Here is a 14413-nt window from a genome sequence, read left to right as displayed (position 1 = left end):
CATAAAAGGCATTTGAGGACACGGTGATGTCTATATGCTCCATACTATCTCTACTATAATACTTTCAAAAGCCTAGAGTCAGAGATATGTTTGGTCTAAAACTCTCAGAATTCTCAACCATAAAGCTTGGCATAAGTAATTACACCATAAGCATATTCATTAATATTATATATTAATATATGCATTTTGCTGGAGAAAAATTGATGTATGCTTTTACCCAAGATTGAAAGTGTGAGATAATGTAAGGGTCCTAATATTTTTTTAAATACTTACGTCTCTCTGTAACTTCAGTTCCATCCCGTTTGTTTTTCTTTGTTATGGAATCCATGTCATTGCTACTCACATGTGAAGAAAGAGAATAAAAAATTAACAGATATCAAACAGATGTCTAGTTGCAAGTACAGTACATGCACTTTTTGTGCTAAGTCAAGGAAATGCAATTCACTTATTTCCATAATTACTAACCACTTGATAGGGACTTTTTAAATCAGAACACATGACGGATCATGAAATAAAATGCAACTTTGTAGTGGTTTTTATGGGGAGGGAGTTAATATATTTCCTATTAAATATTCACTATGAATATTCATAGAAGTTGTGGTTCCTTTCTATTAAAACCCTTCACAAAATTTTTCTTAAGATAGCTTGTATTTTCCAACAAAACTGGTAATTATTATAGTGAAGTTCCAAGGCCAGTCTTTTTGGAGATGTTTAGCAAGATTGGCTGAATTCAAAAGAACCATAATCTGGTAAAAGGTACAAAATATTTTGCTACAGTCCAGTGCATTCCCAAGCTTGGCAATATTCAATTGTGTGGACTTCAACTCAGAAATCTCAGTAGTGGCCAGTGTACTGAGGAATTCTGGAAGTTGAAAGTCCATGCAATAAGAAGCTGTTAAGTTTGGCAAATGCTGCAACAGGGCCATATAGTGATAATTTATGAATATTTAGCCCACTTTTTTCTGTATTCACGGCAGAGTAAATTCATAGTAAGAACAACATTTTGAATTATTTTTTGTTTAATGCATGTAAATAGATTTCTAAACTAGATTTTGCATTGGTGTAAGGTGACAAAATCCATACATGTCTAACAATCTGTAAGATTGATCATGACTAATTTGCCTATTACGAAACAGACAAATATTTAACAAATTACTTTTTAAGCTCAGAAAAAGAGAAGTGGGTGAGACGCAGTTAATCATCACTTCAGGAGTTCTGGGGAGTTTTTATGTACTTACATTAAGATGAATTCTGTGTCTTTGTAGGATTTTACTTATGGTACTTTTTTATATCTCAAGAGGCTATTAAAACAAATCCTTCCAAATCATCTAAATCCTCAATCCATTCACAGATCATGCTAGCTAATGGCTTGGCTTTTGTTCCTCCAAATAAAAGATGCCTGAAGCACCTAAGCAAGCCCGCACCTTCTTCATCTTTGAGTCATATTCACACTCATACTATGAGTTCACCCCAGACAAGCACTGACAGTGAAGGAAGATGCTTGAAAGCATCTTGAAATGGTAAAACCCTGGAGGCAAAATCAGCTCAGTCACTGGGGACATTGTGAGCTCTCAACAACATCCCTACCACATTATTGTTGATTGTCTTTTTAAGCCTCTTCTTCATGAACCTTTCTTTGCTTCGATTGGCTTTCAGGACTCTATTGAACAGAGGTTAGAGCAGCTTGCCTCAACTTGATCTCTAACAATACTTATATAACAATATGTATAACTTCCAGCCATGTTCCAGAGAGCAGCAAGTTGAGGAGGAAGCAATAACATTTCTTGGTATACACACATAATACCTTTGATCTTAATCAAAAGGCCAAAACCCCTTTCTTGGTAGTCTTACAGTGCAAGTTCTACTGAACACATTGAACATTCAGACTCTAGGCTATTCATATATATAGTACTCATTTAAGAAGCCTCACAAGACAAATGTGGACAATAAGGATCATAAACCTATGATTTCCTAGGCTCTTCAGAAAAAGTGGGATTGAAATATGTTAGAATCAGACATTAACTATAAAATAAAGATAAACTAAGGATCATTATTCTCCAGTTTGTCTGAAAATGATGTTCTCTGCTCTAAAAAAGGTAAATAGTTATCTACTAATTATTGTTTTTTGGTCATGGGAAAACATTAGTCTCTTCTAAATAATATACAATGAACTATAAGGAATATAAACTGTGAATGTACTGGAAGAAAAAGTATGTAAGCAGAGATATGGCATGAAAGACAGAGTAGGAGAAATAAGGCAAAGGTATATAGGCAGATCAAAGCCCCTGCCTACTGTAGCTTGCATGCTGAAACCCTTCTATGCTTCCAAACATCATAGCTTGGCTGGTTATCGCTAGATTATAAACCTATTTCCGTCCTTTATATCAATGCTGACAATAATCCTTCCCTTCTCGGAGCTGCCTTTGGGTGTATATTCCAGGCACTAACAGATTCGCCATGATGGAAAACTTATACATATTAACTGGTATAAACATAGTTAGTCAGTGAGGAATTAACCGTTACTTAATTAAGTTAAAGACCTTTGATACTATTACTTCTAAATTGGGACTTGGTGCTACATTGATTTCTAAAAGAGATGTTACTATATGTGAAATATTGATGGCAGTTGGTTAAATCTAAATAATTGATGGATTCATCCCTGTGGCCTAGTCTTTGACTTATATTGTAGGCAATAATTCCTGCTTATACTGGTTATACCTTTAATATAAAGTTATTAAGTCTTTGGGCCTTGCTCAGTCCGTGCTGGGCAGATGAATTTGATTTAATTTCCTCCAATTAGGTAATTAATTGTGGCAATAGGTATAATATTCTGAGGGTTACTGAGTGGTGCTAATGTGTAAATTTAAGCATTTAAGTATCCTGTTTCTTTGATGCTAGACATATTTTTTATGATAATAGCATTAAGACTATTTCAAGTGATGGGTTCCAAAGCTCCAACTTTCTCTGCTTGGCATAGCTGATGCCCAGACAGAAGAGTCCAATGCCTCTAGAATGTGCCACATTTGGGAAGTATGATACAGTTTGCAAGAACAGTTTGGGTGATTAATGTTACAACAATAGTAGCGGTAGTAGTAGTAATAGCAATAGTAGTAGTAGGGATAATGTTAATAATATTAATATCAATATCAATAACAACAACAACAACAACAACTGTATTTTGACTGACAGTTAACCACCTCCTTGGCATAAAAGTATTTTTAATGTATCATATTTGCATAGCTGTTCATCTGACTCTGGACATGATACAGACTGGAAGAGATGGAGGAGGAATGAAAGAAGTTGCTACTTGAGTATTGGTTAGTGGTTTTTTTTTACTATAAGTTACTTAATCTGTGGGACAGATATTTAAGTTAATGCTTGCTTAGCAAATTCTCTCTCTTTCTCTTACTCTCTCTTCAAGTTCATGATCTTCTCCAAGCACTGCTCCTTCATCTGTCCTAGACAGCTTTATTATTTATTTAATCTATTTACATGGCCATCCATATCACCTAAGCCAGTGTTTCCCAACCTTGGCAACTTGAAGATATTTGGACTTCAACTCCCAGAATTTCCCAGCCAGCGAATGCTGGCTTGGGGAATTCTGGGAGTTGAAGTCTAGATATCTTCAAGTTGCCAAGGTTGGGAAACACTGACCTAAGCGACTCTTCAGCACTGCTGATATCATTGATCATTTTTTCTTCACAACTGCTTTTGATGCATTTAGTTAAAACGAATATAAGTTTAAGAAGATTTTGGGAGGTCTTGCTTCTTATGGGGAACAGAAGATATTAGAATCCTTAGAAAGTGGATTCTGAGTATAGCTATCCAGTTAGAATAAACCCTAGCTTTTAAGACATAAATTAGTACTTATCTTGAGAATATTTTTTGTAAAACAAACTCAAGTCCCTTAGGTAGGGCCTAGTATTTCAAACTCAACAGGTTTATATCCAATCCTTTAAATATGACTATCTACTTAAACATATCAGGATTAATAATATTAAATTAGCTCTTAGTCCTAAATGCTCTTCCACCCTCCAGTTCTTATACTTCAGAAGTCCTGCTGAAATGTTAAATTAGCACTGTAAATTTTCCCTTTTACCGAGCTGTATCTGTGGGTCTCAATCATCTGTTGCTTAGTCTCATGTACAGAACAATCACTCAGACTAATAAGGTAACTGGAAATAAACAACTCTCTGCTTCATCAATTCCATAATAGATAATGGTCTCTTATTATTTCCTATTGGGTCATAACCAGGGGTGGACTACTGCCCATCTGGGCTACTGCCTGGATTGGGGGGGAACACAGTGGGGTAGCGAAAATGGAGCTCCACCCCAGAGCACCCAATTTGCACTGAAAGATGTTGAAAGAAAATGGAGGGCGTCCTGCATAAGCCACACCTACAATGTGGTAGTAAAAATGTTGGTAGCCCTTCACTGTTCATAACTGATGCATTAATTTAAAATTCACAGAATATCCCTCTACTCAATTATATCTATTATATCAGCTTCTCTTCACCTGGCACCCTCAAGATGGGTTGGCAAACTAATTTCCTGAATTCCAAGTCAGAAGCACATGATCGCTCGTGGATTCTGGAGACTGGAGTCCCAAAACATCAGCTGGGAGCCAGTTTGGGAGAGGCTGGTTGTTGTACCACTTTAAATCATTTCATTTTATTGGTTTTTTGTTTTGTGGTGGGGGTTTTTTAGCCATCAGAAAAATTTTACCTTCTTTCAGCAAAAGCTTTTTGTATATCTCAGAACATATATAACCGATATTATTTTCATATTTTTGATGATAAAAGATCTAGCAGATGATGGTGCACGACACATCTGGAGGACAAGGATGCTACAAAGAATTCTTTGTTTATATTTTTTAAAGGTAAGCCTCAGTTTAATTATGCTAAGAGTTCAGTACTTCAAGATTGGCTTCCTACATACACTAAGAAAGAATACATTGTTCCTGGGTAGTGAAAATAACTAAGCTTGTTTACTCTCTTTGGAAAAGGTAACACATAATCTTTTTATTAGCAGGCGAGTATGCAAAGAAACAGAATACCTATCCATAATACACAGAACCAGGGCACTATAAGTACATATTGGAAATTGATAAATACGAAGAAGTGTTGTCATACTTCTTTCCTTCCTTAACATGCATCTCACAGTCTCTCCCCCCACTCTGCATTATAACTAGATACTTCTAACTATGGCTAAAACATAGTATATATATTTGCCCATCAAAAAGCAAATCAGCAAAAGGCAAATCAGCCCAACATATACTTATTTCTATGCATTAATAACTGTTAGACATTTAGGTTTTAAGTGTCAGTACCTGCTAATTGTTGAAATCATATTCCAAAGAATCAGAGTTTAATAGAAAGTGGATTCTTTCTGACTGATTCTTTGCTTGTATTGCATACCTGAATTCAGGTGGTAATTGCTACTGTTTGCTTCGTACCAGGTATTCCAATGTTCCACAAGACCACAAGTGTAACAGCACTGCTTCAGTGGTAAGTTCTTTTTAGTGATCCTCAAAGAATGCTGCAATGGTCTTGTATTTAATCTATTTTCCCCACCCTTCCAAAGGATAGGCTGTTTCCCAAAATGTTTCGCTTAAACAAGTTCTGACAATGGTGCATCATAGTTTCCTGCTTTACTCCACCCTATAAATTACCTAAAACAGCAGGCAAGAAAGAAGGCACACAAAAAAAACCTGCCTCCAGGAATCAAATTTAACCACAGGGAAAAAAAGCAGCAACTTAAACTCAGAAAGATCAGCCATTTCAAATGTAAGGAGAGTTCTGTTGGCTAGAACCAAAAGTCTCTTTACTTCAGCACCATTTTTATGGGGCTTACATTAGTTAGCATAGGAATGCAGGATCCGTTGAATCTTGAGACATTGGGAATAGGTAAGAAGAGATAGAGATAGTGACCTGTGAAGCATCAAAGAATTGTGTGGTAGAAAAGATAAAACAGAATGGCAGCAAACTGAAGGAGTGAATGGTGAAATGGATGAAAACATTTAAATTCATAGCCTTTATAAATGCTTGTTTGTGCCTGATAATTTCGTTGCTTTTTTTGGGAGCTAAAATCTCATACTTTAGACATATTACATGTCCATTGCCAAATATGTCTGAATCCACATTATCCCCATTTTCAGTATATGCCATTATCAGCAGAAGTGAAGAATTTACATTATGCTAGAAGTATCACACAGACAATAAGTTACTTGTGTTATGTATAGTAAGATACTAGTAAGGAAGAAACTGTATCAGATGATGCAGAGGAACAAATTCTCAAGATTATTAAAATTGTCTTCATATAGCTCAATAGCTATATATTACTTTTTAATGGAATCCTTATATAGAAAGCTAAGACTTACAAGATTGTTTAGGACTACCAACTCATCTAAGTTAGGGGCTGGACTGAAGTCCGGTTTTGGGCAATTACTTTTTAAAAATTGCACTCCGTGGCTACCAACCAGAAAGATAAGACGAGTAAATTTTGACATCAAGAATCTCTCTAAAGAACCAGAATTGATTAGGCCCCATTTTACGTGCAAAAATCCACATTTAATGCCTTGTCTTCTTCATTAAGCCAGGGGTTCCCAAACTTGGCAACTTTAAGATTTGTGGACTTCAACTCCCAGCCAGCAAAGTTGGGAGTTCAGGTCTACAAATCTTAAAGTTGCCAAGTTTGTCTGAATGTACCTAAAGCAGGGGTGGGTTCTGCCTTATCTTGCTCCCAGCTTACCCCTGTGCCGGGCATCAGCGTGCATGCTACTAATGTGTGCCTGCACAGTACCAAAAACTCCAAATAAATTATAAAAAAAGAGCCAAACCCAATATGGTGACATATGTCGGAAACTCAGTTTCTGCGCATTCAGAGAAGGAAAAAATCCTGGAAAAATTCCCTCCCCAACTCCCCCATTTTTAAAAAAAACCTAAAAAAAGGATAGTGGGCATCCATGGACCGGCACTGTCAGAACCGGTTCTGTGATGTCATCATGACATCACCAATGGGTTGCTACCTGTTCGAGAAAACTGTTCTGAACCGGGAGGAACTCACCTCTGAGCCAAAAGCTTTGATTTTAAGAAATGCAGGTATCTGAGTGTGGACTTTTGTCAGAAGCAGGACATATAGAGAAACAAATACAGTGATACCTTGTCTTACAAACTTAATTGGTTCCAGGACGAGGTTCTTAAAGTGAAAAGTTTGTAAGACGAAACAATGTTTCCCATAGGAATCAATGGAAAAGAGATTAATGGGTGCAAGCCCAAAATTCACCCCTTTTGCCAGCCAACGTGCCCGTTTTTGCACTGCTGGGATTCCCCTGAGGCTCCCCTCCATGGGAAACCCCACCTTCGGACTTCTGTGTTTTTGCGATGCTGCAGGGGAATCCCAGCATCGCAAAAACGAGCGCTTCACCGGCAACGGAAGTCTGGAGGTGGGGTTTCCCAGCGAAGGGAGCATCAGTGAAATTGCAGCATCACAAAAACACCAAAGTCCTCAAAACCTCACCTCCGGACCTCTGTGTTTTTGTGATGCTGCGATTTCACTGAGGCTCCCCTCGTTGGGAAACCCCACCTCCGGACTTCCGTTGCCAGCAAAGCACCCATTTTTGCGCTGCTGGGATTCCCCTGCAGCATCACAAAAACATGGAAGTCCGGAGGTGAGGTTTCCCATGGAGGGGAGCCTCAGGGGAATCCCAGCAGTGCAAAAACGGGTGCTTTGCTGGCAATGGAAGTCCAGAGGCGGGGCATCCCAGGGGCAGCGGTGGGTTTGTAAGGTGAAAATAGTTTGTAAGAAGAGGCAAAAAAATCTTAAACCCCGGGTTTGTATCTCGAAAAGTTTGTATGACGAGGCGTTTGTAAGACGAGGTATCACTGTATTAGAAATCTCTTACATTGCAGTTTTCATATCACTACTATTTTCTATTGCTATTATTTTCCTTCTCTTTAATAATAATGAGAAGTTATGGGAATAATGAGAAGTTATGGGAAGCAACTACGGAAAAATTACTCTCGTGCTGCAAGATGTGAGTCAAGAGTCACCAATCCTCAGGCCACAACTGGCAATTACACAGACTAGTGCTTCTTAATTTTAGCAATCTAAAGATCTGTGCACTTCAGTTCCCAGAATTCTCAGCCAGCACAATCAAGGTTTACTCAATCTCAAGGCCACCAGGTATCACACAAAAGGTTTGCTATTTTGGGAGGAAGGTCAGAAAGAAGAAACAAACATCTGAACCCTGATTACTACAAAAAAACCCTTAGAATCTCATAGCAGCAATTGCTAATCAACTCTTGTCGACTGGATTCTTGTTTGTGATAAAAATTCTCATTTGGTTGATGTTGTCTATTTATTCCAGAGGAAAAAATATTAACTCTCTAATGCAGGTTTCATTCTATCTAACAGACATGCTTACTTGCAGAATTATCTAAATATTGCAGAATGAAAGGGATTTATTTATTTAAACTGTCCCTCTGTGTACTTTGTGAAGTTTGGTGAGTAAGAAACCGGATAGGTGTTTCTTGACAACTGCTTAGTACAGTATGCTATTTTATGAATCACTCTGCCTACAGTATTTCATTTTAAACTTCAGCTGTACCCCCACCCCTCGCCCCGGAGAAGAGATGCCTTAATTGGAAAAATAAAATATTGTTCAGATGCTGATTCAGGATTTAAAGAAATGATAACGCCCATCTTTTGGAACCCATCTTTGGGATAGTTTATAGAAAGATATTCTATAAATTAGTGGTTCTCAACCTCTGTGGCTTGGTGGCCTGGCGGCGGGGAGGAGAAGGGAACCAGGCCACACAAGCAGTGGACTGGCGCTCATGTGCATGCGTGCAGCTCCACTCACACAAGCGACTTGTGTGAGTGGAACAGTATGTATGTGTGTTTGCTGGCCTGCTGCTCAGGCAAGTGGAACTGCATGCGTGCATTCCCACCAGACGCCTTTTGTGCAGTCCAATTCTCCCAGCCAGATGGAAACTTATGAACTAGTTATGTACTTATTTTAATAGATATAAATTGATTCATTTTGCTTTTTGATTTCCCCCCAGTTTGCGCATGTAGCATCACTATTTGCTATTGCTATGGCACAGGGCCTGATTACCTTCCCTTCCTCTCTTTCTTTCTTTCTCTCTCTAGCTCTCTCTCTCTTGCTCTCTCTCTTGCTTGCTTTCTCTTGTTCTCTTTCTCTCTCGCTCGCTCTTTCTCTCTTTTGCTTTCTTTCTCTCTCTCTTGCTTTCGTTCTCTCTCTGAGCTTCGCGGCACACCTGACCATGTCTCACGGCACACTAGTGTTTTTCACACTGGTTGAAAAACACTGATCTATGCAACTAGACTTTCAATCCTAGATTTAGAAAGCTTAGAACTATGTCGCCTTAAAGACGATCTAAGCATAGCCCATAAAATCATCTGCTACAATGTCCTTCTTGTCAATGACTACTCCAGCTTCAACCACAACAACACACGAGCACAAAACAGATACAAACTTAATGTAAACCGCTCCAAAGTCGATTGCAGGAAATACGAATTTAGTAACCGAGTAATTGATGCATGGAATTCACTACCAGACTCTGTAGTATCATCATCCAACCCCCCAAAACTTTACCCTTAGACTGCCCTTAGACTACCCTTAGACTATTGTCCTTAACAACATGAGAAAAGGTTCAGAATGATCAAAAGCAACATGAGAAATTATTATTTGACTGAAAGAGTAGTAGATCCTTGGAACAAACTTCCAGCAGACGTGGTAGATAAATCCACAGTAACTGAATTTAAACATGCCTGGGATAAACATATATCCATCCTAAGATAAAATATAGAAAATAGTATAAGGGCAGACTAGATGGATCATGAGGTCTTTTTTCTGCCGTCAGTCTTCTATGTTTCTATGTTCTATAACATCTACCTGAATGATTCAATTCTGCTGGATCAGTGCACTCCAGGTACCTTCAATTAAACAATGTCATTTCTTAGGACCCCAAATGTGACTTCTCTGTAGCATCACCTGCCCTCTGGAATTAGATTTCCCTCCTCTCTCTCCAAGATCTAGATGGCCCCAACTCTGCTGTTATTTAGAAGACCAGAGAACAGCTTTTTATTGATTAATCTGGCTTAATAATACTTATTATTACATATATTTCTTAATATTCTGATTCTTATCATTTTTCTCATTGATATTTATTTACTTATTTACTTATTTACTTATTTACTTATTTACTTATTTATTTATTTACTTACTTACTTACTTACTTACTTACTTACTTACTTATTTATTATATTTGTATGCCGCCCCTCTCCGTAGACCCGGGGCGGCTAACAACAGTAAAAAGACAATATGAACAAATCTAATATTAAAAGTAATGTAAAAAAACCCAATTTAAGAAACCAATCATACATACAGACATACCATGCATAAATTTTATAAGCCTAGGGGGAAGGAAATATCTCAATTCCCCCATGCCTGACGACAGAGGTGGGTTTTAAGGAGCTTACGAAAGGCAAGGAGGGTGGGGGCAACTCTGATATCTGGGGGGAGTTGGTTCCAGAGGGCTGGGGCCGCCACAGAGAAGGCTCTTTCCCTGGGTCCCGCCAAACGACATTGTTTAGTCGACGGGACACGGAGAAGGCCAACTCTGTGGGACCTAATTGGTCGCTGGGATTCGTGCGGCAGAAGACGGTCCCGGAGATATTCTGGTCCGATGCCATGAAGGGCTATATAGGTCATAACCAACACTTTGATATGTTATGGATTAAAATAAAAAATATTTATATTCATTCAGACTTGCCTACAAAAAAGAAACAAAGCAATTGTTCTCTGTCCTTCCAAGGCTATTGATTCTATTTTGCAACTGTCTTCAATAATATAGAATTATTTTGTGGGGACAAACCTATGTGTCAAATTTATATAGCGATATCCTATAAGACCATATTTAAAAGACAAATAAGCTTCTCCAGCGACTCACTTAAATTATGAAAACTATCCTTTCCATTTTTATTGGCTCCTGAACTACGGGGGAACAATTTTGCAAGGCAAATGCTGAGGGAAAAATTCAGGGGTGGGTTTTGGGTTTCTTTGCTCCCAGTTTGCTCAGTGATGCGCCGCGCAGGCTCGGACACGTTGAGTGCCATGCGTACATGCGCAGTAATTAAAACAGAGCTTCTCCACATGCGCAGAAGCAAAAAACAACTGTACATGCACAGAAGCAAAAGAGAGCTAGTTTGGAGGAATCACAGGCCTGAGTTGCTGCTGGTTCTAGCGATCTAGGCTACCAAGTTACTACCAGTTCTATATAACTGTTTGAACCAGCAGGAACCCACCTCTGGAAAGATTTCAGTTTTCCTGACCTCACACTGTACCCTGCATCAAAAATCAACTCCAGCCTACTTATTTTAATGTGAACAAAACAACAACAAAAATAGAATCAGCTGCACACTGCATGTTTAACATAACTTTTCATTTACTAAACTATCATATTCGCTGCACAAATCCCAGCGACCAGTTAGGTCCCACAGAGTGGGCCTTCTCCGGGTCCCGTCAACTAAACAATACCACTTGGTGGGACCCAGGGGAAGAGCCTTCTCTGTGGCGGCCCCGGCCCTCTGGAATCAACTCCCCCCAGAAATTAGAATTGCCCCCACCCTCCTTGCCTTTCGTAAGCTACTTAAAACCCACCTCTGCCGCCAGGTATGGGGGAATTGAGATACTCTCCCCCCCTAGGCCTTTTATGCATGGTATGTCTGTCTGTATGTATGTTTGGTTTTTATATTAATGGGTTTTTAATCGATTTTAGTATTGGATTATTATTGTAAGCTGTTTTATTATAGGCCGCCCCGAGTCTCCGGAGAGGGGCGGGATACAAATCCAATAAATAAATAAATAAATAAAATATATAAAACCAATATAGCCCCAAGATGCAGTGAAAGTGCCTTGTAAAGTTTAAACTAATGTTGACACAAGATATGTGAAAGGATTCCTCTTTGCCACTTTTGAAAGACACCAGTGATTCTCCCCTGCAAAATAGGTGGATCGTATCACCCAATACGTAGCTTCTGTTTTAACCTTTACACCCCTTCAATGCACTGATGACATTTTGGTAGCCTGCAGGCTGGATTCATCCCTGAAACAATTATGCTTTGACTTCCATCCAAGTACACTGACTAAGAGTACTGTGGACTGCAAGAAAAAGCATCAGTCACTCCTAAGCCAATTAAAGGCTCACTGCAACTTTGAGGTGATGATCAGCCAGAAGAACCTTTGCATTATTGCAGACATGTGATGCAAAAGAAATTATGCAAGGTTTACGGGAGAAAATCATAGCTGGGTAGAAATTCCATGCTTTTGGCAGAGCTTCCATTAAGTAAAAACAGGTAAAATGGCGAACACTTGCCCATACAGAAGTTGCACCACACTCAATGGCATTTACTAACTGTTGTGGTTAGCTCTGGCCCAGCTCCTGCCCCAAGGACTGTGGATGTGGGGGAGACATCCACATGCTGCAGGCCTGTTTTGCCCCCGGTGGAATCTGATGATGAAGGCTCCTCTGACCAAGAAGACATGAGTGACATGGAGGAGGAGAGTGTGGCAGACAGCTCAGAAGGAGATCAATTATCTAGCTCCTCCTTGGATTCAGAACAAGAGTTAATGATACAGCCACGCATGCGGAGAGCGATGCATAGGCAACAACAGAGAGATTATTATCAAAGAAAATGAGGCCACCTGTGGTTGGGTGGGGCTGTGGTAATTAGTGAGGCTGCTATAAATAGCAGCCTGTGGGTTTGGCCATTGTGGAGGATTATCTGATCATTGTGTTTCGTGACTGCTTTATTGACTTTGACTTTTTGTGTGCTGATTTTTCCCCACTTTGAAACTAAACCAGGGCAAAGTGTGTTTCACTTTGTGAAAGGACTTTGAATTGCCTCACAGCTGCAAGCTAAGTATCACAGGACTGATAAGGGACTTGTACAAATTACCAGTTTGTTTGGAGAGGAGTGCTCTTTGCTATACCAAAAGAGGGCTTAGGTTAAGTGAATTTTCATTATAAAGAACATTGTTTTGAATTTTCAAACGTGTGTGTGTGTCTGAAATTTGTACCTGTGAATTTTTGGGAGGATTCTAGCAGAGAGCCCGACAGAACACTAACCCATTCAAGTGACTTAAAATAAGCCATTTGGTTTTCTGCACATTTTAATCCCATTACTACATACTGTTTTTAGATTCATTTTGAAAGAGTGAACATGATTTAGATGCTGAGTTATGATACAATACTTCAGGAGACACATGTAGAACACTAGATAGGTTCTGTCTTTCTTCCTGAATCTTTTCCAATGAGAGAAGACATGATTGCAAAAGCAAAATGAGCTTACCTGAACTCTGCATAATATTTTTTTAATAAGGCAGGGTAAATAAAATGAAATAAGTAACTTCATCCGGAGAGGGGCGGCATACAAATCTAATAAATAATAATAATTATTATTATTATTATGTCAGTACAACACAGCAAACGAGATCACTATGCTGGATTTCGTATTTCATCACCAGTCGGGCACTTCCCAAGCATCTAGGACTGCGTGATGTAGCGGCGAATTATGTTTGCCGATCCCAGTAAAGCGGCCTTTTGCAATTGACAGATGGAGATTTTGTCAATTCCGATGGTTTTCAAATGTCCACTGAGATCCTTTGGTACTGCGCCCAGCATGCCAGGTACCACTGGGACCACTTTCACTGGCTTATGCCAGAGTCGTTGCAGCTCGATTTTTAGATCTTTGTATTTCACTAATTTCTCTAGCTGCTTCTCCTCAATTCTGCTGTCCCTTGGGATTGCAATGTCAATGATCCATACTTTCTTTTTCTCCACGATCACAATGTCTGGTGCGTTGTGCTTCAGAATTCGGTCAGTATGAAGTTGGAAGTCCCACAGTAGTTTTGCTTGCTCATTTTCGACCACTTTTTCGGGGTTATGATCCCACCAGTTCTTTGCCACTGGTAAATGGTAGTTCCGGCACATGTTCCAGTGGATCATCTGTGCCACAGCATCATGTCTATGCTTGTAGTCAGTCTGTGCGATCATTTTGCAGCAGCTGAGTATGTGATCGATTGTTTCATCTGTTTCTTTACAGAGTCTGCACTTTGGATCGTCTGTTGATTTTTCAATTCTGACTTTGACAGCATTTGTTCTAATGGCCTGTTCTTGTGCCGCCAGTATTAGTCCTTCTGTCTCCTTTTTCAGTGTTGTTATTATTATTATTATTATTATTATTATTATTATTATTATTATTATTTGGAAATGTTCTTCTCCACCCAGAGTCTTGAGATTATGGTTTTGATATTTGCTAACATAAGGAAAGCTGCTCTTGTGTGACCTCCCACTACCTGAATGTGTCTACTTTATACATGTGAAGG

General features: G+C 39.1%; 1 protein-coding gene across 6 annotated transcripts in view; it reads right to left on the bottom strand.

The window, feature by feature from the left end:
• The window catches only part of COL17A1 (collagen type XVII alpha 1 chain), a 250351-nt gene that overhangs the window by 89397 nt on the left and 146541 nt on the right, over nucleotides 1-14413 (bottom strand). For 2 of the 6 annotated variants that reach the window (XM_070752782.1, XM_070752783.1), the window contains exons 1-2: nucleotides 5330-5528; nucleotides 274-335 (exon numbers count right to left, since the gene is read on the bottom strand). In XM_070752782.1, coding sequence (XP_070608883.1) covers nucleotides 274-335; nucleotides 5330-5349 — 82 coding nt within the window. In that variant the 5' untranslated portion in view covers nucleotides 5350-5528. Of the gene's footprint in view, nucleotides 1-273; nucleotides 338-5329; nucleotides 5662-14413 lie in introns of those variants that run through there. The other 4 variants (XM_070752784.1, XM_070752788.1, XM_070752787.1 and 1 more) reach the window with 4 other exon arrangements.

This window comes from Erythrolamprus reginae, chromosome 5 (assembly GCF_031021105.1).
Source record: "Erythrolamprus reginae isolate rEryReg1 chromosome 5, rEryReg1.hap1, whole genome shotgun sequence".
In the NCBI taxonomy this organism is placed as follows: domain Eukaryota; kingdom Metazoa; phylum Chordata; class Lepidosauria; order Squamata; family Dipsadidae; genus Erythrolamprus; species Erythrolamprus reginae.
The sequence above is the reverse complement of the archived record's forward strand: the minus strand, read 5'-3'. Positions and strand labels throughout refer to the sequence as shown.